This window comes from Peromyscus eremicus, chromosome 7, assembly GCF_949786415.1.
Source record: "Peromyscus eremicus chromosome 7, PerEre_H2_v1, whole genome shotgun sequence".
Lineage (NCBI taxonomy): Eukaryota > Metazoa > Chordata > Mammalia > Rodentia > Cricetidae > Peromyscus > Peromyscus eremicus.
Genome location: NC_081422.1, coordinates 82432912 through 82459164, shown reverse-complemented (window position 1 = coordinate 82459164; position 26253 = coordinate 82432912). Strand labels below are relative to the sequence as shown.

General features: G+C 40.2%; 1 protein-coding gene across 5 annotated transcripts; it reads right to left on the bottom strand.

Moving 5' to 3' along the window:
• Positions 1-1232: 1232 nt before the first annotated feature.
• Positions 1233-25955, bottom strand: LOC131915258 (zinc finger protein OZF-like). 5 transcript variants are annotated; one of them, XM_059268350.1, is made up of 7 exons: positions 24205-24543; positions 21219-21422; positions 20271-20442; positions 12201-12327; positions 11872-11964; positions 9624-9772; positions 1233-1441 (listed from the first exon to the last, which is right to left on the bottom strand). In XM_059268350.1, the coding sequence occupies exons 3-7, from the start codon at positions 20307-20309 to the stop codon at positions 1271-1273; spliced, it is 579 nt and encodes a 192-aa protein (XP_059124333.1). In that variant the 5' UTR covers positions 20310-20442; positions 21219-21422; positions 24205-24543; the 3' UTR covers positions 1233-1270. The 5 variants fall into 5 exon arrangements, with proteins under 5 accessions (XP_059124333.1, XP_059124331.1, XP_059124329.1 ...); XM_059268348.1 differs by lacking the exons at positions 1233-1441; positions 24205-24543 and adding an exon at positions 24577-25955 and having other exon boundaries at positions 8159-9772; XM_059268346.1 differs by lacking the exon at positions 1233-1441 and having other exon boundaries at positions 8159-9772; positions 24205-24551.
• Between the last annotated feature and the right edge of the window lie 298 nt (positions 25956-26253).

Here is a 26253-nt window from a genome sequence, read left to right as displayed (position 1 = left end):
AAATGCCTTGTTTTCATTTATTTCTTCTTTATTAATTACACAGGCAATCCAACCCTAAGATGCATTTACACCTATATTAGAGGTGCAGAGGTGCCTGAAAATTAAAGATCATTCATATGTTCACAAAGTTATGAAACTCTGCATGTAGTAATTAGAATTCACGGTGTAGTCACAAAGTCTAACGCAGTGTCCTCAACCATCAGCAATTCACTCATTAGTCCCAGACTCTTCTGCCACAGGCAGACCATTCTTTCCAAGACCAGAGACATATTATAAACTCAGAATTAGAGGTGAGCAGAATACATATTCCAAGTATACTATCCGAGGCCTTATATTCAAATCTTGAATGGCGAATTTTGAAAATATATGCATCGAGCTTATTTTAAGCATGGTTCTCATACTCACCGTCCAAAGAGTTCTCATTCTGTTCTCTGCCTCTAAATTTTCTTGATTTTCCTGGACCTTCTCCCATAAAGATGCCATTTGCTTCAAAAGTCTATCCTGTAAAAAAAAAAAAAATGAATATCAATTTTGAAAAATATAACTGATTGACAGACTCTGGGGCTATTAAAACAATTATTATAGTGAGAGTACCAGAATTAAAATTATCCTTCATTTTTTTCTTTTTGTAGCTATGAATACCAGATTAGCCCACAGAATTAGAAAATGCAGCTTACCCTTTTGCTCAGGTATATTGATGAATTATTTTGATTACCTGCTTGGCTGTACCTGACACCCATGTACTTTTCCTAATTTAGTCTCCAGCCATAGACACTTTTAAAAGATAGAAAGTTAGTGTTGCACTTTCCAGTGACCTGGGCATAATGTATCATAAAATACAAATGATCTTTACACTCAGGGTACCCCAAAGGATGTTTACATTCCTAGTCACCCTTTCTTCATTAGATGTTAATAAAGTACCACCATTCTGAAAACAGTGCCTTTGTCATAATGAGGACCAGTATCTTCCTGTGGTTTGCTAAGCCTACCTCTCTCCAGCTTGCAAGTTCTCTCAGAAGCATCACTTACCATTTGATCCTCAGCAGCAGCTTCAATGGGACAGTGTCTGTGTCCTCTGTGCTCATGGGAGTTTGAGCAGAATGGACAGAGAAAGATCCTATTCTCAGCACAGAAGATCCTCTTAGTATCCTCGTGGGTCACACACTTATGTTCCTCAGAGCTCAGGTCCTTCATGAGGCTGGCTTGTCTGACAATGGACACCAGCTTCTTCAAAACAATGTTGGTTCTCAATTCCTTCCCATATTGTTCTCTACACAAAGGGCATCGGACAGGAGGTTGGATGTCTTCCCAGGAAAGGTGGAGGCAGGCTCGACAGAAGCTGTGACCACAGCTTATGGTGACTGGGTCCGTCAGGCAGCTCAGGCAGATGAAGCAGGTGAGTTCTTTCTGGAAGGCTTGTGAGATGTCTGACTCCATTTTTCTGAAGGAAGAAAAGCAGAAGAATTGCTATTATTCGACCCCAGAGAAGCCAGAAACAGCACAAAAACTGATGCAAGTTGTCATTTAATTCTGTGTATGGCAAAGCAGGCTTCATTTTTCAGGAACAAAAAATCAAGATAAGTATAGGATTGCAGCTGCTGATCTTTCCTCTTTCACTCTTCTTGACAGAAATATAGATTAATCTGATGTCCTTCTGAGCCGTTCCACCTGCAGCTTTTTTGGAGACTCCCTTCAAATTAGGGTCTTGGTTGCTGGTCTGAGACATGCTTTCCCAGTGTTTATAAATAAATATACACTAGAGTGATCAAACTCCTTCAAGTCCACATGTTTGCCTTTCCCTACAGACATAGGTAGGGTAAACACACCCTTTTTTTTTGGCTATCCAAGAAAACACTCCCTATTTCATATGGTCCCTTGTAAATGCTTTGCTTAATTTCTGATTTTAACATCTTAGTCCTTCACATCCTCCTGTCCCACCCCTCAACACTTGAAGGCAACATTAGTTACTTGACTTCTTTCTGATGCAAATAGTTAACAAGAATAAGAATTTGGGAGGCTCATAATTCAAGGATATGTCCATCATGGTGGGAAAAAAAATGGTGGCAGGAGCTTGAGGGAGCTGGTCCCATTGCATCCAAAATCAGCAAGAAGAAAACAAGGAACACTTGCTGCTCAGCTCCTGTTCCCTTTTCCTTAGTTTGAGACCTCAAACCATGGAATGGTCAAGTGATCTCATGAGCATTTAGTGTGGATCTTACCAACTGTAGTGAATCTACCCCCACCCCCAATAATCCTTCACAGACATCCCCAAAAGTTTCCATATCTATCCTAATTCCCATCAAGTTGAATTCTAGGGTACTCTCTATAAAAACTTGTTTGTTTATCAAAGATACAGTTCCTGGCTTCAGTTTATGGGATGAACCTTGAGGCATAAATGAGGTTCTCATGACTATAGCAGAATTTCCTATTTAATCAACAGGTGCCCATTGTTCCTTCTCTTTGAAGGTCTACACAAATAAAGAATCTTGGATTCAGTGAGATAAACATCCCCCAAATAACTTCAGCTTCTGAGGTCTGAAGCAAATGGAGTCCATGGCTTTAGCTGATGGTCTTATTTACCTTGAAAATAATACTAATACTCATTCACAAGATTATTTTAGAAAAGAGATGGAGACTCCAATGCTGCCTTCCTTAACTTACCTAATCACGCCCATTTGGTATTTTTTTCTATATATTAGATACTTCATTTTTTTTGAATGCCTAATGCCGTTTATTGAAGGAGGGAGGAGGTCTTAAATACAGACTTACAGCACAATGGGAGAATCTCAGAGAGCAGAAGTTGCTACTGATGTTTTACAATCTTGCATCTAAGCTGTTAACGCCCAATATGCAGGATATACAGTCAAGGAACTTCCTTTAAGCATTCAGGAGGGTGGAACCCGGCAGGGAATTAACATAGGGAGGATATCAAGATCAAGGTCAGCAAGCAAGCCAATAGTTACCCAAAACGGGTGACAGGGCCATACAGGTCCCCCTTTTACTAAAAATTGAGCTTCTGATACTTCATTCCAAAATAATTTATGAATTCACAGAAATAATGAAAACTGAATGCAGAATTAAAAAAATTGCACCAGATTATAACCAGGATCTACTTTCCTGAATAGAATATTGTGTTCAGTTTTCTCTAATTTAATCACATGTATACTTCCAACCTAGCAAACCAACCAATAGCAGGAAGAGCCAGTTTTTCAAAGACGGTAAACTATTATCAAGCATTATTTCACACTGTGATGTTTCCCTATAGTTTACAACAGGGAAATACTAAAATATTTTCCTTTGTTAATAATGAGTTTTCACTTTTATACATAATACTCATAGAATATATCTCTAAATGCTAGTAATTATCAATCTATTCAGAGCAATTATTTTATATATTATACATGTAAAATTAATTTAGAGCTGTTGATCTCACATCTATGAACGACATAGAGAAATACTCTATAAATTTTCTTAAAATTTAGAGAAAGATCAAAATTGAAAGTTGGAACATCAGAGCAAAGAAAGACTGTGAATGGATAAACTACAATTATCTATACCTGTAACTCACAATATATTTAAAATGCAAGATGACCAAATGGGAGCAGAATTTCTTTTGATAAATAGCAAAATTTTAAGCATTTTTAAGCAGAAACCTCAGTTTGGTAATAAATTAAAATAGAAAACACCAACAACTTTCCATTTTAAATTGTGCACTCACCCAAGAAAGAGTCTCCGGCCTCAGCAGTGTTTTGTGGAGACACAGCAATAGTAGCTCAGCTCTGGGGTATGATCCTCAATGTGTGGAGGAGATAGATCTAGCAGTCTAGGAGCCACAAGATATGGAGACTCACTCTGTCTGCTCTAGAGAAGAATGAACCTGGCTGGCCCCTGGAGTGTCCTTATATACTCTCTAAAGACCATGCCCACTTCCTCCCATGTTGCTTTTACTGATGTTTGCTGTAGGTGAGCTCCTGTAAATAGCAGTATTCTAAATGGATGGAAGATTGAATTAACTCTATGGCCAGTATCCACAAACAAATCTCCACAACAAGGTTTCCTGAGGTCATGCTTAGCTGGATGTGGTAGCTCACACCTTTAATCCTTAGAGTCCCAGAGGATGAGCTGCTGAAGCAGGGGGAGTTTTAGTTTAAGGCCTGCCTAGGATATACAGTGAGAACTTTTCTAAAAAAAATTTTTAAATAAATAAAGAGAAATTTTGCTACAATATTTCACTGTTTCTAAATAATTTGTGGTGTGCTTATATTCTTGCTTTTCCTTTTGTAATTTCAAACTTAATGATATCAATCTGTGAAATTAGCAAATATTCTAGGCAAAATGTGTTTCTAAGTTCTGGGAGCTGACAAGTAGTGATGGGTATGCTGGGGTAGGGGAGTTAAGGGAGTCCTTAGGAGGGAGAAAAGCAAGTGTTCCACCAGGATCTACTTTGTCCCCTGGGAAATGGGGCAGAGAGTGAAGAGAGGCCACAGCAGGTAGTCTGCTATAGAGCTGGGCTGAGACTAGAACATTGGATTTGGAGAAAAGAGTGAAGATCTTCAGTTAGCCTGCCTGCTTCCCTAGCCTACTTGCTTCTCTGGCAGGCTTCACTGAAGGGTTCCTATGGAATGCATGCTGGTATTTGGAGGCTGGAAATATGTGATTAGAAGCAGGAAAGAAGGTTGGAGGGAAGATCTGTGTAATCCAGGGGCCAGAGAGGAGGGGAAGATCATAGCAGCTGGTCTGCTACAATGCCTAGGCTGAGACTAGGGGATTGGATTTGGAAGAGAGGAGGGAGAAGTGATGATCCACAGTTAGCCTGTTTCCCTGGCTAGAGTCTCTGAACTTTATTTTGTTTCCCATTAAAACTTCTGTGTTATATATTGCTGGAACACAGTAATGTTTTGTAAAACATATCTTTGTGGGCAGATTTTAAAACAGGCTTCATTTTACTCCATTGTACAGTCATTCCAACAAAAGTAGGGGAAGAAGCAAAGGCTTACACCAGTAATGCTTGTCTTTGAGAAATTGTAGCTAAAGTTTTTACATAGCCATCCCACATTCTCTCTCTATGATCTTTCAAGATGCAAGAGAGATGGGATAAAAATGAATGTGGCTTTCCATCTAGGACCTCTTCTGACCTCCTCAGGCCCCAGACATGCATGTGGTGGACATACATAACGTACATACATTTATTCGGGCAAAACCCTTACACATAAAGTCAAGTAAATACATCTCTTGTTTTCTTTAAAGTGTAGTGGAAACAAAGCTTACTAATTAAGTAGCTATTAATGGGCACGTACCTAGCATTCCATAACTGGAGATTCAATTATACAGAGTAACTCATCACACATCCTTTGGCATACATACCTACACCTGTGCAGGTACCAATTTCAACATTAGAAATTCATCTTCCAGAGACTACATTTAACTGGATGGAATAAAATATTATCATTGTTCACAGCTGTCTGAGGTAATTAACAGTTAATCTGTTCAAAGTAATGTGCAAGGATTGTACATGTCTACAAAAACGCTTTTTTTATTACTGGGTGTAACTATGCACATTGAATACATTGGGGGAGGATGTGTTTTACTTATGATTTAGGTAATAAAAATAGAAACTGGCTGGCAATGTTGGCACACACATTTAACCCAGAATTGGGGGGAGGGGGACAGAGACAAGTAGATATGTGAATTGAAGGTCAGCCTAGTTTACAGAGCAAATTTCAAGGTCAGATGGGTCTACATAGCAAGTTCCAGGACAGCAAAAGCTTCATAATAAGGAGACTTTGTCTCAAAACAACAACAAAAATCTTTAAATAAATTAAAATTTTACATTCATTAGTAGAAAATGTATAATTCTTCTATGTTTCATACTTAAAACAACATGATCTTGCAGTAGCAGTTAGTGTAAAAATCCTTTCAAAATTGTATGTGCTAGTAAACCTTGGCCCACTATGTGGTAGTGTTGCAAGGTGAGTGAACCTCTGCCAGATGGCAAGGAAAGGAGGGAAGAGGAACTGGATGAAGGGAAAATGCCACAAAAGGGATTAGTGCTAATCTTGGGCTTACTCCCGTAATTGTGTATCACTTTTAATGCAGGGTCAAAGCACATTTGCTATCTCTCCACACATAGCTTGTTCCCTTTACAACTCTTCAACACGTTGTAAAACAGCTAAGCAGGCCCACGGTAGAAGCTAAAATGATGAAACTACCTGATTTTGGATTTTCAACCTAAAAAAGAAACTATCATCAAATAAATTTAATCTCCTGGTGAAGTTCTAAACATTAAGTGTTTTGTTACAGCAACAGAAAATGACAGAGCACACTATTTGTCACAATATTTATTATATGAGCTGTATGTATTATCATGTCACAGTTAAGGTGTCATTAAGAGAAATTTCTGACATAAATTTCTAACCTGAGGAGGCTGTTCAGTGTTTCTTAAGCAATGTACCAGATCCCTGGCTTCTACCCAGGAGCTGATGATCAGCAGCTCCCAACATCCAGTTAAATAGACAAGAATGTCTCCAGACTCAGTCAAATGTACCTTCACAGACTATATCACCACTCATGTTTTATGCCTGGCCAATACTCAAATATTTGTTGTTAAAGTAATTATGTTTAACATTACTTGTATCCATATGTATAATATACAAGTTGGTAAGTCTCTCTTCATTACAATTTTTTATAAAAATGAAAAGTCAGGTGGTTGTGGTACACACCTTTAATCCCAACATTGGGGGGAGGGGGCAGAGCCAGGCAGATCTCTGTGAGTTCAAGGGCAGCCTGGTCTACAGAGCCAGTTCCAGGACAGGCGCCAAAACTACACAGAGAAACTCTGTCTCAAAAAAACCAAAAAAAAAAAAAAAAAAAAAAAAAAAAAGAAGAAAAATGAAAATACTATAAAAATATTTGACAGTGATCTATTTTTTCTTTAGGGAGATACCCCTGCATGATAAAAAAAAAAAAAAATTACCCAAAAATGATTCATTGTGATCTTTCCACAATTGATTCTTCTAGAATTAAGCTGGAAATGACGAATGATTAGGCAGGATTCTCTTCTGTATGAATATGCTGATAAAAGGCTACTCACATCTTTCAGAAAGACTCCCTGTATTCATAAAATGAATTATCAAGAGTGACCTGTTGCCGGGCGGTGGTGGCGCACGCCTTTAATCCCAGCACTCGGGAGGCAAAGGCAGGCGGATCTCTGTGAGTTCGAGGCCAGCCTGGTCTACAGAGTGAGATCCAGGACAGGCGCAAAGCTACACAGAGAAACCCTGTCTCGAAAAATCAAAAAAAAAAAAAAAAAAAAAGAGTGACCTGTTAGTAATACAATGAGAACAGATCACACTTGGGAAGACTAAATATTACAAACATTTATTTCACACTAATATGCCAGGCATAGGGCACAAAGACAAAGGTGAAAGATCTCTGTTTTCTTCAACCAATTCTTCAATCCCAATAAATTTTCCCCAATGTTTGCAAGAATGTCCTTTGTACCAGGTGGTGTTGGTGCATGCCTTTAGTCCCAGGACCCGAGAGGCAGAAGCAGGCGGATCTCTGTGAGTTTGAGGCCAGCCTGGGCTACAGAGTTCCAGGAAAGGTGACAAACTTACACAGAGAAACCCTGTCTCAAAAAAAAAAGGGGGGGATCACCTTCACTTCACTTTGACATAAACTGGAAAACAATGCCTGCTGTTCTTTGGGTTGCCAAGTCTAGAAATACTGCATATCAGCTGAGTTCATAGTCTCCTAGCAAAGCTCACTTAACTTGTAATGGCCATAGTAGAGGCTGAGAATTGCAGGCTAGGTCCAGAGATATAAGAAAAAGGTCTCTGGGGGACACGTAGCCACTCTGCTACCCAGTATTATTTCATTGTACACACTTTGTGATATATGCCAATGCTTCATTTCTAAATGTTCTTGATGTTCTTCAATACTATAAGACTTTTCCTAGATTGTGCTGTCTGATACTTGCTTAGGTGTGATGTATGGTTAATGAATGGGCTTTCAACATTATAGGCATTCCTTTCTCAAGTGAGTGCTCTGATGCATGCTGTGGGGAAATTTCTACTGGACAGATTCCATAATTATTCCATTCACAGAGATTTTCCTCACAGGATTATTTCATATTTAACAAGGTGTGACTTCGAGATAGTTTTCTAATGATTACATTTCTTGAAGAGTCTTTTGCCAGTGCAGACTTTCTCATGCATATTAAGGCATGAATGATGCCAAAATGATTTTCAACTTTAATTCTATTCATAGATTTTTTCCAGTTATAAAAAGTATTTTCCACATTCATGACTTTCATTGAGGTTTTCTCCAATATGAGTTAGATATATTTAAAACATGTTTAAAACATCTATATTCTTTTACATTCATGTTTCCTCCTATGTAAATACTTAGATGCATTCCAAGTTTAGACCTGTAGTGTGGGACATTTTCCCATATGTATTACATTTATAAAAATTTCCTCTTGTGTGAGTTTTCTCATATCATTTTAAGGGCAAGTTCTCCTGAAACTTTCCTTCACATTCAATATGTTCCTAATGTTTCTCAACCCTGTGAGGGTTCTCTCATGTTAACTGAGAGTTGTTTTACAGAAAGAACACCTATACTACACATACTCAAGGGAATTCTTGGTTGGAGTATTTGAAGCATTCTGAGGCTTAAATGTCTTTATATACCCATCATCATCATACTTCCCCATGTCTGTGAGTTCTCTGATGCCTACTTAGGTTTGATTTCTGTGAAAACGTTTTTCTACATATATTGCATTCATAGGGTTTCTCCCCATAATGAATCAACTCATGTACCATGAGAGATGATTTGTAGCCAAACATTTTCCCACACTGAATGCATTCATAGAGCTTTTCACCTGTGTGAATTCTATAATGCTTACTAAGGACTAACTTCCACTGAAATGTTTTCCCACACTTATTACATTCATAGGGTTTCTCACCTGTATGAATTATCTGATGTTTGTTGAGATATGACTTGTTTTGAAAGGCTTTTCCACACTCTTTACATTCATATGGTTTCTCACCTGTGTGAACTTTCTGATGAGTTTTAAGGTATGACTTATTTTGAAAGGCTTTTCCACACTCTTTACATTCATGTAATTTCTCACTGTTGTGAATTCTCTGATGCCTCCTGAGGTCTGACTTTTGGTAAAAGGCTTTCCCACACTCATTGCATGCATAGGGTTTCTCACCAGTGTGAGTTCTATGGTGCGTGTTGAAGTAAGACCTGTTATGGAAGGTTTTTCCACATTCTTCACATTCATATGGTTTATCACTCTTGTGAGTTCCCTGATGCATTTTGAGGTATGACTTCTTTAGAAATGCTCTTCCACATTCTTTACATTCATATGGTTTCTCACCTGTGTGAGTTCTCTGATGCAGTTTGAGATACCAGTTATGTTGGAAGGCTTTACCACATTCGTAACATTCAAAGGGTTTCTCACCAGTATGAGTTCTCTCATGTACAATGAGGGCTGACTTTTGCCTGAAGGTTTTATCACATTTACTACAACCATAGGGCTTTTCTCCTGTGTGAATTCTCTGATGACTAGTAAGGGAAGATTTAGTGCTAAAGAGTTTCTCACACTGGATACATACATGGGCTTTCCTCTGGTTTTGTGTCCCCAGATGAACTGTAAGGTCTGATTGGCTAGTAAAGGTTTTTTTACTTTCAAGGCATTTACAAGATTTGCTCCCTGAGTATGTTTCTTGGTGTTCAGTGAGGTTGCCATCCACATTGTAGAAGCCTAAAAAAGGACCAAAAAAAAAAAAAAAATCATTTCTGTTAATTACACTTTAGGTTTTCTAATGGAATTCTCATGTTCATGTTAAGAAATTTTTCCTATATTACTAGCATAGTGTTTTTAGATCATATTAAGGATTAATTTATAAACTTTAGATAGAACATACTGAAACACACTAATAGGTTAACATATTTTTTCTCATTTTATTTTATTTTTGTGAAGAAATATTTTGTTAAAATATCAAGCTGGGTGGTTGTGGCCGACGCCTTTAATCCAACACTTGGGAGGCAGAGGCAGGAGGATCTCTGTGAGTTTGAGGCCAGCCTGGTCTACAAAGCCAGTTTCAGCACAGGCTCCAAAGCCACACAGAGAAACCCTGTCTTGAAAAACAAATAAATAAATAGATAGATAGATAGATAGATAGATAGATAGATAGATAGATAGATAGATAAATAAATAAATAAATAAATAAATAAATAAATAAATAAATAAATAAATAAATAAATAAATAAATAAATAAATGAAATATCTATTAATGGCTAGGCATACTTTTCCAATCAGATAATGGTTACATTTTTTTTACACTGTTCTATTCTCATATATACTTTGATATAGGACAATTGTGATCTTTTCTTTCTGGCATTCTCTTTATTCTGGTCTAAAATGGGCAATAATTTCTAAAACATCTTCTTTGCAGATTATGAGAGAAGTCCAGTGGACTGCTTCCTAACCTGAAGCTTCCCTGATGGTCATGAATTTGCATCTTAGTTTGTTTAGAATTACTACTTCAGGAGTAGTCATGGATTGTGAGTTTTTCAAACATGAAATTTCTTCCTTTCCTCTTCCACACAAAACAGATACCAGTAATTGAGGACTTAACTGAACAACATGTGCTATTCTTTTCAAAACCAGAATAAATACAAGGAAACACCTGTCTACCACCACACTGGTGAAATATGTATGCTGTATATCATCTCTAAAGTGTCTAGCTACTTGTGATCTCATGAGCTTTGGCATTCACCTCCAAATTGCTGATACACACTCCTGTGTCTTATAATCCATAGCTTATCGAGGATGTTATCATGTTTACAGAGACATTGCTTCTTTTAGTTTCATAAAAAGTAGAATCTGCCATTTCTCATTATTTTTGTTGCTTTAGAATGACAGAAAGAAAAGAGAGGGTAGTGCTGCACTCAGACTGTAGTTCCCATTTTAAAAAAAAAAAAAAAGAAGACTGAGTTCTCTCTTTTTTTTTTTTTTTTTTTTTTTGGTTTTTAGAGACAGGTTTCTCTGTGTAGCTTTGTGCCTTTTCTGGAACTCACTCTGTAGACCAGGCTGGCCTTGACCTCACAGAGATCCACCTGGCTCTGCCTCCCAAGTGCTAGGATTAAAGGCGTGCGCCACCACACCTGCCCGGTGCAAAGTTCTTCAATATGAAAACTTATTTCACTTTTCCTTGATTCTTAAGTAGGAACAACACCTCTTCCTATGTTGGGTCCTCCTTCTGATTTCTTAGGTCATGCCTCACAAGTCTAACTTTTAGATCTCTTTCTCTATTTTCTTATCAACTACCTAAGTAAAATAATCTATAACTTAAACACCATCTGTTATTCACTATACTCTGGTTCAACATTATATAGAGTTGTTTGTGACTCCTTAGTGTAAATAAACTTATCTATCCTTTACCAAAATGTTAATTCCATGAAGTAAGGACATTAGTTTTACATTTTTTATTGATGTACAATATATAAAATGACCAGCACTTGAAATCTGCTTCATTAAAATGTGCTAAAACAAAAACAAACACATGAAAAAGTATCTGAAAACAAAATCCCCATGAGATTAAACTGTAAGAGGCAACTGAAACTATCAAAAAAGAACTACCAGAGGAAATTATCAAAAAACAGATGTCAAAGATCAGACTTCGGGTATAAATCTTACAAAATTTTCATCAAATGAAAGGTAGGAACATATTCAAGAGAATTCTCCTTGTAGAGTATGTAATGAACAAGTTTACACCCTCAGATATGGAACTTGGGACAAATTGGTAAAATGGCCAACCTATGCTAGACATGATCTCCCCATCCATGAGTACAACTAACCTGTCAGACTCTGGTTTGCAGTTTCCTCTGCTGTCCATGGCTCTGCTCCCTGTTCCAATTTGAAGATCAACTCAGGCTTAGGAATACATTGTCCTGTTAATAAGAAATAGTGTAGGACTTAGAGAAAATTTCTGCTAATAAGGTTCTTTGAAGAAAGACAAAATCAAGTTTTAAGATCTGTGCAACCAAAGTGCAAATGTAGACGTTTCACTAGAGAGCACTGAACAATCCTAATGTGTGGCCTAGAACCTTACCCCTAAACAGCTTTAGGTCTCACATTTGTTCATATGTTTCCTACACTGAAAGTGCTTGCTCCTGAGACTACTTACCCAGGGACACCAGGCTGCTGTATGTCTCCAGCATCACATTCCTGTACAGCACCCTCTGAGTATCATCAAGATTCTGCCACTCCTCCCAGGTGAAGTTCACAGTGACATCCTCAAATGACACCAAATCCTGTAACAGCACATTTCTCCTCAGTCAATTACTCTATGCTTATAAACAGGAACCTGAAGACCCAGCTTGTCTTAAGGAGTGGAAGGCTCTCATGTATATTTTACATTATAATTTCCCCTGCTTATATAGTGAAGAAAAAGAAATATCAAAGAACTATTCTGATATTATTGACTTATGAATGGACTACAATGATTACCTTATAGATTAAAACCTTCACTGTTGATGTAAGAGAACCAAGGCTATTCAGGTAACTAGGCCTTAATAACATAGGGCTGCATGTGAGGCATGAACATACCCAGGCCTCACTTTCCCTCTTAGGGGTTGGAGGCAGCCTCACTACTGTCATGTTGTATGGCTCATGCAATAATAATCGCCACTCCCAAAGAAAGAGTGACCCTTGTCACTACGTCATGCAGCATAAGTCATATGTTAACCAAACCTGCTTCCTGAAAGACCTCCCCTTCCTCAGGAACCTTTGAAAGTATAACCTTTGCTTCACCTGGCATGGCTGAAACTCTCCTTCAGCATCCTGTCTCAAACACACAAGCAACCACACACCATAGTAATAGTCCTATACATAGTATCATATATAGGTGAATGAACCTCCCCATATTGTGACAACAGGAAAACATAAAATTGAAGGAACTGATTGTGAAGTGAATGATTCTGTATTTACATATCTAGACTAATTTCTTTTTTTCTTTTTCTTTTTTGGTAGGGGAGAGGGGAGTTGTTTGTTTTTTATTTTGGAATGGTTTGGTTTTGGTTTTTCAAACAAGGTTTTCAGACAAGGTTTCCCTGTGAAGGTCAGGCTGTCCTGGAACTCACTATGTAGTCCAGGCTGGTTTAGAACTCAGAGATTCACCTGCCTCTGCCTCTGCCTCTGCCTCCTGAGTGCTGGGACTAAAGGCATGGACCACCACAGCCTGGCAATTACTGGGGGAGAAGGTTTCTCTACGTAACAGTCTGGATGTCCTGGAACTCGCTTTGTAAACCAGGCTGGCCTCGAACCCACAGGGATCCACCTACCTCTGTTGGGATTAAAGGTGTATACCACCACCACCCAGCTAGATATATATAGACTGATTTCAGTGGTAAGTGCATGTCAGAGGAGCAGCAGGTGGCAATTGAAGTGAGAGAAGTCAGCCCACCAGGAAACAAAGCTTTGATAGGTGAATCTTGGATAGGAAAGGCCCCGAGAGCTTCAGCCCCAAAATGTCTCTTCCTACTGCTGTGCCTTTATATGTTTGCTGCTGCAATTTTTCACTGGTATCTGGCATGGTGTGAATCAGCATGGGAGGATCCCCGTTGCCTTTAATGTAGTGTGATTACCTCATGGAAATATCTTGCTCTGCTGGGCATTTTTACCTGTGGATTATTGTGAAGATGATTTCCTCCTAAACTGTACTGTAACTAAAGCAATGATTTTACACAATAGTAGTGTTAGTTTAAATAGGATTTTTTTATTGTTTTGTTTGTTTGTTTTTTGAAGACAGGATTTACTCTGTGTAGTTTTGGAGCCTGTCCTAGATCTCACTCTATAGACTAGGCTATCCTCGAACTCACAAAGATCTGCCTGGCTCTGTCTCCCGAGTTCTAGGATTAAAGGCGTGCACCACCACCACCTGGCTTAAATAAGATTTTGATGATTGACAGTCTTTAATAAATAGAGTAAGAGATTAGGATAAAGGTTAGCTTAGTGGGAAAACTAATATAGGTAAAAGTAAGATACAATGTTGCCCCGTCCCTAATAAAGCAGGGGCTACAGAGGATAGAAAATAAGAACAAGAAAATGTCTCTTGAGGAGCCCTATAGACATTGACTAGTGACTTAGGTTAATGATTAAGAAAAACAATTGAAGCCAGGCAGTGGTGCACGCCTTTAATCCCAGCACTCAGAAGGAAGAGCCATGTGGATCTCTGTGAGTTCAAGGCCAGGCTGGGCTACAAAGTGAGTTCCAGGACAGGCTCCAAAGCTACACAGAGAAACCCTGTCTCAAAAAACAAAAAAAAGAAAGAAAAAAGGAAGAAAGAAAAACACTGAGTCCCAGTAGCCCGGATAGCTTAAATTCTTTTAACCTTAATATTGGGAGATGTGCTCACAGGTTTTGGTGTACATCGTAGCTAAAGCAAAGTTTTAAATAAATAATGACTTGAGGTTAGGTTAAAAAGTTTTTGTTGGAGGGCTGGAGAGGTGGCTCAGAGGCTAAGGACACTGGCTGTTCTTCCAGAGGTCCTGAGTTCAATTCCCAGCACCCACATGGTGGCTCACAACCATCTGTAATGAGATCTGGCTCCCTCTTCTGGTCTGCAGGGACACATGCAAACAGAACACTGTATATGTAACAAATAAATGAATCTTTAAAAAACAAAAAGACGAAACTTCAAAAAAAAAAACAAAAAACTTAAAAAAAAATTTTGTTAATTGGCTTTGAGGTAAAAATATCTTGGAAAACAATTTAAAGGCATACTTTATTAGTTCACCAACTCTGTGGCTTTCCCCTCAATCCTTGAGTTGCTGGAGGCTGGTCCTCATGGCAGCAATAGGTAAGCTTTATATGCCGACTGGTATTCCTTACAGATTAAAGGTGTGTACTCTGACATTCCAATATTTTCTTGTCCATACAAATAACTGCTTATTACTTGTTATTTGTAAGACCTACTAATTCCAAAATTATAGTATAATACTATGAAGTTGTATCAGAACAGGTAAGTGAACTGAGCAGATCTGGATTTCAACAGCCATCCCCTAGAAAAACTAGAAAGGCTTATGGGATAGTCAGAAGGAAGAAAAGAGAGTGAGACATGGGAGTGTTTTCAGATACAGAGGAGGAAACACACATACACACACACACACACACACACACACACACACAAATGCAAAAACGGATATTCTGAACTCAATTTTAAAAAAATGAGTAAGATAAAAATTGTAGACCACAGCATAAACTGCTACTAGAGTGAAACTGATGCATGAAATAAAATATTAGGAAGAATAAGCTAAGATCAGTAATCTAAGTTTGTGCCTTTTGAGAGCAGAAAGACAAAAATTGAATACAGCAATGGGAGAAGAAAAAGAATCAAAGAATAAATCAATGAAATTAAAATAAAAAGTTAGCATACAAAGCACACATGCAGAGAGACACACCACACACTCTGCTCAACAATTGAGGGGTAGAACTATTCTGGACCTGAGTTCAGTTCTAAGGTAGAAATCAAAAGAAATACCTTTAATCTCAGCACTCGGGAGGCAGAGGCAGGCAGATCTCTGTGAGTTCGAGGCTAGCCTGGGCTACAGAGTGAGTTCCAGGACAGGCTCCAAAGCTACAAAGAGAAACCCTGTCTCGAAAAACCAAAAAAAGAAAAGAAAAGAAATTAATGGGACATAGGCTACAAAGTCAAGAAGAAGGCAGATATTGATGACAAAAATCTTGACTTTAGTGTTAAAGAAGAAACAGAAAAGTCACCAAAACAGAACATTATGTTGACCCATAACACAAGTCCCCAAAATAAAACCCCATATATGCTCTGAATATAAATCCTTTAAATAAGAAACCAGTATCAAATCAAGAGTCTAGGAATGACTCAATATTCAGAAATTAAATACTATACTTTGAAATAACCTTGGAACTAAGCAAGTATACATGAAGAATACTGAAGTGAACTTGGATACTGACTTTTGGGAGTGGGCCACAACTACTAGGCAATTCTTCCATCTTTGGTGGAAACTAAATCCTCTTAGGCCTTATCTGTAGCAACTGGTTTGATCAATGAAACATGGCAAAGGTACCATCTGGGAAATTCATAGGCAAGGCTGCAAAAAGTCACACAGTGAGGGGGTCCCTGCAGGTGTCATACAGGGAAGCAAACCACTGAAGAGATAAGAATGAAAACTGAGGGTTGGGGATTTAGCTCAGTGGTAGAGCACTTGCCTAGCAAGAACAAGGCCCTGGGTTCGGTCCTCAGCTCAAAAAAAAAAAAGAATGAAAACTGGAGCCGGGTGGTGGTGGCTCATGCCTTTAATCCTAATACTTGGGAGGCAGAAGCAGGTAGATCTCTGAGTTTGAGGCCAGCCTAGTCTACAGAGCAAGTTCCAGAACAGACAAGGCTACTCATAAAAACCCTATCTCAAAGAAAGGGGAAAAAGAAAGAAAGAAAAAAGAAAGAAAGAAGGAAAGAGAAAGAGAGAAAGAAAGGGAGGGAGGGAGAGAGGGAGGGAGGGAGGGAGGGACGGAGGGAGGAAAAGAAAGAAAGAAAGAAAAAAAAAAAAAAACCTGGTGCAGATTGACTTTGTCAACCTGGATCAGACTATGGGGAGTCTAATGCCAGGTATTCGTTGTCAGCATGTTTAAAACAGTACAATTTGGGAAAAGGTTTCTAGGCAACAATCAGTCCAATCAATCCAATTCCAGGTGCACAATAAAGCTCAAAGTGTGACTACAAAGAAACTCCTTTACAAGGTACATGTGACCATGAGGGTGAGTTCTATAGCTAAAAGACCTAGAATCTAGATTGGTCTCTGACCAATGCATAGAGGTGAGCAGGCTTTAAGTGCATGGAACATCTTTCCTAAGGACTGGTAACTATCTAGGGAGGGAAGAGTCTGGAATAAACATTCTGGTGAATTTGGGCAACGTCTGCCTCTGTAGCAAAAGGTGGGTGAGGTCTGCCTCCACAGAAAGGAAAAAAGTCACCAGGTCATTAACAAAATCCACTCTCAGCTTTCTGGATGGAATAGTGGTATTTGGTTTTTAACTCCTCCATTGAGGAGACACTCCTGCAATGATTAACATTCCTGGTTCTCCTGGGGCTTCTCTTGAGTAAAAGGGCCTCTGTGCCCCCAACAACACAGCTCTGTTAGGAAGCTAGGCATTAGGTAGGAAATCCAGCTATCCTGAGACAACCAAAGAAGCACAATGAAAATCCAGAAGAACCCTTCTTCCTAGGACACATGGAAATTCCTGCAGCCACCCACTGTCAGGCAACAGTGAGTGTTCTTGTACATCATCCCAGTTCTGCTTTCAGGGACCCACTCCAGCTGCCAGATCACTGCAACACTGAGTTAAAGCCAGCCAGCAGAGAATCCCTATCACAGAACCAGCAGTCATAAACTATTCTAAGTTGTCACATTTTTAAAATGGTTTTTGATCCATGGTTTGAATATGAAAGATCCTCCACAGATTCATGCACCAGATGCTTGGTCATAAACTGGTGACATTATTTTTAGAAGTGAAGAAAACTTCAGGAAGTTGGGACCAGTTAGAAGAAATAGATCACTGGGGTCATGTCCTTGAACATTATAGTCTCTGGCCCTTTCTGGCCTCTTTGATTACTTTCTACAACCAGAAGAATAAGCTTCAAAGCCACTCATACCTACCAGTGTGATGTATGATGTTCTGTTCCAGGACAGGAGACCAGGACACCATAGACTCAACAACCTTCAATTACCATGAGCAACAACAACAAAAAGTCCTTTCCAATAGGTTGTTGCTCTCCAGTTATCATGCTACAACAACAACAAAAAGCCTAATTCAAGAAGAATAGCTAGCTAAATAAAATATAATCTGTTATGTAGAAATGGGATTTGTCTTAATACAAAGTTATACACCGTGACCCTGTCATTGCAAGTAAGGTGATGTCTAAAGGTTACCCGAAATTCAAACTAGAAGGACACCACAACACTTGATGAGGGTGTGAAGGGGGATCATAAATGTACTGTCAGAAATGGGTCAAAAATAGGGAGGAAGTAAACAGGGATATGAGCAAAATTCTTACCTAACAGGACACGCAAAATGGTAAGCGCAACTGATATCTCATGGGGCTGTCTAAGCAAATTCCTGGGGAAATGTACAAAGTACTACCTAGTTACCTATCTCTACCTTTGGAAAAAATGAGAGTAGAAAGATAAAACTAATAAAGGATGCTAAAATTTCAAGTATTTAGGGAAAATAAACAGGTAGGATTTACTGAGATGGGAATATGGTTCACTGGAAGAATTCAACCCAATGTTTTAGTAAAAAGATACAAGATCCAAAAGATATTCTCCTTTCTCAGGGAAGCAAGATTGATCTAGTTAGACATAATGAAACAAGGTTGCTAATGTGGGTGGCTTCTGTGTAATGGATTTTGGTGAATTCTAAGTACATATTTAAAAAATATTTACTTCGGTTTCATTTCCAGTACTAAAAGGCCACAGTCAGAAAAAGAGAGCAAGAGTTCCATTAAAACTGAGTGGGACATCGGACAGTAGCTCACACCTTTAATCCCAGAATTTAGGAGGCAAAGGCTGGTGGATCTTTTTGAGTTCGAGGCCAGCCTGATCTATAAAGTGAGTTCCAGGTCAGCTAGCACTGTTACACAGAGAAACTCTGTCTCTGAAAAAAAAAAAAAAGACTGAGCAGGAGACCCATATGCTTGCCTGGGGGCTGCCTGCCCTTGTCTGAGAGGAGAAAACTCAGGCCCACCCAGCCAAAAGGCACCTGGCATTGGGCACTATATGGTGAACAAATATATGGTGTGGTATGGGAGAAAGAGACAGAATGGTTCATGTCCTGTGGAGAGAGGCAGATCTGAAGAGGTGAAAATGTTGAGCAGCAGGCTGAGATAGGTGGCCTGCTTGCCACCTGGGGCTATGGTGATGCCTGGGCCTGGGCTGCTGCCAGGGCCCATGTCTGGGTCAGTGTCCCTGCTGCAGCCACAGTCTCTGTTGATGTCTGTGGCTCCTGTGACCACCAAAGGCCAAGGATTTAGGCTGCACAGAGTTGGCCTTGCCCCTCACTGGCTGCAGCACTCTGGAAAGCAGGTCCTGCACCTCACCAACTGCAGCATTAGGGAGAGCGAGCAGGTCCTGCACCTCACCTGGGCAGCACAGTAGAGCTGACCCTTGACCCTGTTGGCAGAGTGCAGGTAAGTCGGCCCTGAGAGCATGAGAGTGGGATAGCTGATCCTGCCCCCCTCATCTGCCATATGGAGAGAGATGCCCTCCCCCCTCATCCCTTGCTGCCTGTGGCAGGTAAGAGAGCTGACCTTGAGGTCACGAGAGTAGGAGAGCTGGCCCTGCCCCTCACTAGCTCCAGCACTTGAGAAAGTGGCCCCTGCTCCTCACCTGGGCAGCACAGTAGAGTTGACCCTGTGCTGTAGGTTTGGGTGAGCCATCCCCAAGGGTATGAGAGCAGGAGAACCAGCCCCACCCCTTGCTGCTTGCTGCATAGGATGAGCTAGCCAGGGCAGTGCTAGAGAGTTCACCTTGGTAGTGAAAATGAGGGAGAGCTGGTGGGCTGACCAATGCAGCAACCATCCAGACCCAGAACCAGGGCTATTAGTTGGCCCACCCCAACATGTGGTGATATTTTATCTGTGTACCCCAATAAAGAGCTTATCTGAGGATCAGAGGAAAAACCAGCCACTACAGTAAACATAAAAGTCAGGCAATGGTAGCATATGCCTTTAGTCCTAGCATTCAGGAGGCAAAGATCTATCCGGATCTCTGTGAGTTCAAGGCCATACTGGAAACAGCCAGGCATGGTGGCACACGTCTTTAATCCCAGCACTAACCATAGAGGTCTGGAGGTCTGTACAGACAGACAGGAAGTGATATAGCTGGGCAGACAGAGGAAGTGAGATGGCAGAACAGAAAGGCATAAAGGAGTGGATATATAGGAAGTAAGTCTCTTTGGAGGCTGAGAGTCGGTAAGGTGAGGTTGGCTGTGGCTTGTCCTATTCCTCTGATCTCTCGGTTTTCACCCCAAATCTGGCTCTAGTTTTTTTATTATAAGACCATTTAGCAATTCATCTTATACCAACACCCACCCCATCTATGATCTGCTGGAGCATATGAAAGGGCCGGTCCTTCAGATCCAAAGCTGCAGGATCTCCATGACACAGGGCAACAACAGATATGAGTAAAATAACAATATGTAATCAAGTGGGGACTAAACAACTCACCACATATTCATTCATGATGTTTGTAAGTTGCTTGTTCATGGTTTTGCCCTCGGAAACACACAGATGACATTGGAGATACAGTTGAGAAAAGGAGACTAGTGTAGAGTCATGAGAGTGAGAGGATATTCATGGCTTGGTCCTAGAGTCTCCACTCAAAACACTATACAATTAGCTGAAAAAGAAGAAGAAAAGTTAAAATTGTAAGAAGATAGTTCCTAGGGGCTGGAGAGATGGCTCAGTGGTTAAGAGCACTGGCTGCTCTTCCAGAAGACCCAGATTCAATTCCCATCACCCACAGGGCAGCTCACAACTGTCTGTTACTCCATTTCCAGGAGATCTGGCACCCTCACACAGACATACATGCAGGTAAAACACCAATGTACACAAAAATCAATCTTTTTAAAGAAGAAAATCGTCCCATCTACAAGAAAGTGCAACAAAGAAAGCATTGATAATGGACTCACGAGTGCATTCAGAGCCATTACACATGAGAGTTATGGCTGAACTAATGAGTACAAACATCAGCAAGTAATGAACATGTTAGTAATAATTAACATTCCCTTTTAAAAGGAAACTAGAAGTCATTATGTTTGCTCTTACCATTAACACAGAAATGCACCTGTTACATGAAATAGTCTATTAATCCACCAAAATGGGCTCCATATGAGCACTTTCTCCTACTACTTCTTCCTTTGTACAGCTCATTTTCATGGAAAATATGCACATTGCAAGATTTGTTTTGCCCATGCTTATACAGGAAGAAAAAATTAAACAATGCACATTTCTTATAGGACATTGATTGTTACAGTAATGTTTCCAAATGGGGCATCTCTATGTATCCACACCCTGATTTCGTTCCCATGAATAATAATGAGCCATTTTACCAAGAGAACTCAGCAAATGTGAAGACAACCAAAGCTTGAAAAGTATTTCCTGACTAGTGCTCACCTACTAGACACAATTGTGTTGTGAAGAACCTTGGTGGCAGCTTGATGAAAATAGAGCCTTGAGGAGACTCTGCAGGAACCCCTGAATGTGAGACGGAACACCCAGAATGAGACAGCCTCAAAGCACTGATGACTCAAACCTCATTTGTCACTGAAGGCAGCAAAAGACAGCAATTTCCCAGCTGAGACCAGTCCAGACATCAACCTACAGGAATGTGAAAAAAAAAAAATCAAATTGATCTTTAAAGTAATATTTTTGTTGTTGTACAAGAAAAACTGATACATCTAATAATTTAGAATTCAATTATTTTAACATATAATGGGAAATAGTTTCCAAGCATGACAAACACAGTAAAAAGTATTCTGTAACCAGATGCCTAAGGTTTGAAAACCACAGTAAGAATAGCTGAAGTCTCATTATTCAAACCAGCACTGTCTGGCAAAAGAGGGTCTAACCTTTTAAACAGAGAAGCTGTTAGGTTCATGTGAATGTGGCATTCTGTAGTATTTGCATGTATAGGTTTAGAGCATAAGTTTAATGTGATCTAATTTCTTCATTTTACAAAACTGAGACTGATTCCTATTATTTTCATTCTTATGAATTTTGGTTTACAGAATGCTAGCATTAAGTAAAACACTTCTATGTTTAACCTTTAAGGTTACATAATGTACAGAATGTATTAATGATAATAGGGGTAGGAAGCTTAGCAAAAGGTATTTGGAAATTATTTGAAAACCAGTCACCTTGTTCTGTGGTAAAGCATTTGCAGTTCACACTTGGACACTGGATTTCAACACCAAATATAAAAACACATAAATCTAAGGCATTTACATGGTAACTAGTAATCAGTATTAGAAAATATACAAACATTGGTTTTTGTCAGCTACACATGGTAAACAGACATACATGTGGACAATATACTCAAACATACAAAATTAATTAAAAGAGCTCACACACTGGGAACAGTGAGGGAAGAGGAAAAGTAAACCTACCAACCACTGATTCAGTCAGGTGTGACAGGGCACCTCTCCACACTATATCACAACTTCCAGATCCAATACATATTTCCCGGGTCCTTGCCTATCTTTTTCAACTAAGCTGGTAGAAGAGCACTAACCTTAACCATCTAAAGAGGATCAAGGCCCTCACTACCACCCATATATTGATAGCTTCTGAGAAGGTGGTAGCTTTGCCCAAAAATTGTTCTAAGCAATGGGATCAGTAATTGCTTAGGTCATGCAAAGCTAAGAATTTCGCCCTCACTCTGCCTCTGCCCAAATGCACTAGTTGTGGAGGGAAGGTCATTAACAGTAGATCTTGCCTGCTGTGGAGCAGGTCCCCACTAGAGAATTTTCACAGAACTGAGATTGTTTGCATGGCCATTACACAGCTGGAATTACCTTCACACAGCTGGAATTACCTTCACAGTAGCTCTTGCTTAACGCCCTAGAGATGTACACTGACTCATGTAGACTGATCTTCGCACATCATGTATTACATGCCAGAGAAATGCACATAAAGAATCTCCCTCTAACTGAACAAGTATATCCCCTCTCACCCACAGCTCATTAGCCTATGAGGCAGGTGGTACTATAATTGCTTGCTCTTCTGTTGCATTATACTCAATAAACATACTTTCTATTCTGGTCTAAAGGGCAAATTCATTAACAGCTCAGCAATCCTTCCCTGCACTGGCCACCAACATAGTAGGCTGAGCACTAAGGTAATGGGGAAGGACTCCAGATTGGCCACTGTACTGTTCTGAAACATCATGATGTACAGGTAACTTTCAATTATGCAATCTCTGCCATGAAAATGTGGGCAGTTTTAGTCAAAGTACAGTTTTAGTCAAAGGGGCCTGTATCACAAGGCCCTGCAGTTCTGTAGAGTTAGGTGGCAGCATTCTAAGGCTTGGACCCAGAGCTAATTCCCTACCAGGACTCAGCGCTTCCTAGTCTCTTATTAAGGTCTTCCTCCACACTAGGGTGATGGAATTCCTAGTGATGAAACACCCTCCCCTTCAGAACTTGAAACCCTCTATTTTGTTCCCAAGAAAACGTTCCTATTTCAATACTAGAATCTCCTGAAAGGTATTCTCGTCTCTGGCGATTTGATATTTGCAAAAATGAAACAAAACCTTCTAAGATAGTGGTTCTCAACGTTCCCAATGCTGTGGCCCTTTAATACAGTTCCTCATGTTATGGAGACCCCCCCAACCATAAAATTATCTTTGTTGCTACTTCATCACTGTCATTTTGCTACTGTTATGAATCATAATGTAAATATCTAATATGCAGGATGTCTAATATGAGACCCTTCCCATAGGTTGAGAATCGCTAAGAGCTCCAAACCTGGAGTGCCAAGCTGGCCACGTCAAGCTGGCTACGCGGTGCATAGGAAGCCAAAAACCGTGACGAGACAGGAAATTTAAAGAACAGAATCGCCAATGCCCGACAGAGTCTAAATTCAGTATGTGAAAATTTCCCTAGGAATTTCAGGTCAATTCATTAGGATAACAAACCCCCTCTTTAGTACGGACGTGTGGGTCACAGGCCCCCTTCAGTCTCCAGCACTTACACTTTCAACTTACACTTTCCCAGGCTCGCAGTTTGGGATTTCTGGGTTCATGCTAGTGAAAAATTCCCGGTTCTGTAGTCTGGTCTCAACAGGATTCTTCACCGGCAAGGGCTAGAACTTGAGCTCACACCTCAGGCCTGCTGGCCAGGGCAATCTAAAGACACGCACCGCCCCCATCCCCAAATCGCCATCTTGGGCTCTCACCTCCTTGGCAGAGCTTCTGTAAAGCCCTTGGACAGTTGGAATCACAGACCCAGACACCTCCTAGCGCAGTCTTCTGACACAGCAACCATGAACGCACTGTCCAGGTCGTCTGTTCCAAATGGAAATGATGGATCCTTGCAGTCTCCTCCCAGACCCTCTCCGGTCTGCTCTTGCACCACGTCTCAGCCCCACCACCAAGACCCACCTATGTTTCTGCTTCCACCAAACGAAAGGGTTCGGATCCAGCTTCCGAAGATCGTGAGGTCACTCTCCTCTTTCTTCTTCGCATCCGCCTCCAGGACCCCCGCATCAAACTCTCAGCCTGAGAGATGGCGTCACAACGCCAGGTCGCGAATTTCTAAGCCACAGTTTCCAGGAGAGTGCTGGACAGAGGCGTCCACAAGCCGATTTGCGGGAGCTGTTTACCTGATCCTGTGAGGGATGGCTCCGTAAGTGAGGGACTACATTACCCATGAGCCTCTGAGTAACTATGGCAAGTATAAAAGGACAGTTTTCCACAGGTCCACACTTGAATTACCAGGAATAGTGCATTTCATGATTCAGAACAGGTACCCACCTCATAACGGTGATATGAAATTCCTTCACCTTTCTCTCAGTCGAACCGCAGGTGTCCCAAAGCAGTATAGAATGTGAGAAGGAAGCTCCAGTGTATTCATTCTAGAGGCAAAGCAAATATCTCTGTGGGAGACACTGAGTCAGAAAATCGTTATGATACCTGTTGTGGGGTATTCACCAGGGAAGACTGCTTTCTATGGATTTAAACCAATAGAAAGTCTTTATTAGCCGGCTGGCGACTACCCTGTGTGTTCGGGATCCCAGTGAAACCCCAAGCCTTTCTCAGGGTGAGCTTTTAAGCACAAAAACCACGTCCTGGGTTGACATACTTTAGTTATCAAGAAGAGTTACCCAGGAGAACTATAGAAGCCAAAAAGCAAGGTTAGTACATTTAAAGACTTTCTCATAATTATGGGCTTTGATAGATTAGGCCTTTGCTGTAGTTTTGGCAGGTGGTATTGTCTAGGTGCTGAGTTATACAGCCTGAATGGTACTTCCATCATGGAGTCAGTTGTGCTATGGTCTTAGAGCCTACTAAGGTCTGGGGCTCTGTTACAATACCTTCTGTCGGCTGTCCAGAGCACCACAGGAAGTTGAATGCTTACCGTTCCCCAAAGACTATGAACCACTTTCAACATCAGCAGTGAATTGTCAAATTCAGCATTCTGGTTATACCATACAGTAATTTTCAAAATTCATGTTGAAATAGAACCACCATTTTGGATCTTGTGACAAGGATATAACAAGAAACTATGTAGAGGGCTGGAGAGATGGCTCAGAGGTTAAGAGCACTGACTAATCTTCCAGAAGGTCCTGAGTTCAATTCCCAGCAACCACATGGTGGCTCACAACTATCTGTAATGAGACCTGGTGCCCTCTTCTGGTCATACATGCTGTATACATAATAAATAAATAAATCTTGAAAAAGAAAAAGAAACTATGTAGATGGACAAGAGACAAAAGTCAAGGTATTTCCTGCACATTGCCAATAATGTATAAGAATAATTGGAATTTGAAATGAAAAAAAAATCACTTCCTCCTGGGCAATGGTAATGCATGACTTTAATCCCAACACTCCATAGATCTCTGAGTTCAAGGCCAACCTCATCTACAGAGGGAGTTCCAGGATGGCCAGAGCTACACAGAGAAACCCTATTTCGGAATAAAAAAAAAAAATTACTAAAGTTGAAATCATTTTCAAGAAATCTTCAAAAATGAACTACTCGAAGCTGGGGGTGGTGGCATACATCTTTAATCCCAGCAGAGTGATTAAGGGAGGCAGAGGCAGGCAGATATCTAAGTCCTAAGCCATCCTGCTCTACAGAGCGAGTTCCACAACAGCAGAGACAACACAGAGAAAACCCGTCTCAAAAAGACGGAGGAGGAGGAGGAGGAGGAGGAGGAGGAGGAGGAGGAGGAGGAGAAGAAGAAGAAGAATTCAGTAAACCAAAGAGTTGAATTGAGTCAAACAAAATCTAAATGAATAAAGACATTCCTTGCTCAGAGTTGAGTTGATAGATTCCACATTATTAAGATGATTTTTTTTAACATAATCTAAACATTCACTATAACCCTTTTTTTTTTAATGTGCATTGGTGTTTTGCCTGCATGTATGTCTGTATATGAAGGTGTTAGATACTCTGGAACTAGAGTTACAGACAGTTGTGAGCTGCCATGT

Excerpts from the sequence above, each read along its gene's own strand:
- LOC131915258 (XM_059268348.1), bottom strand. The coding sequence starts at position 20,309 with ATGAACAAGCAACTTACAAACATCATGAATGAATATGTG. Across the intron at positions 12,328-20,270 it reads ACATCATGAATGAATATGTG|GATTTGGTGTCATTTGAGGA; the intron begins GTGAGTTGTTTA and ends GTGCTGTTACAG. Across the intron at positions 9,773-11,871 it reads TGCAAACCAGAGTCTGACAG|GCTTCTACAATGTGGATGGC; the intron begins GTTAGTTGTACT and ends GTCCTTTTTTAG.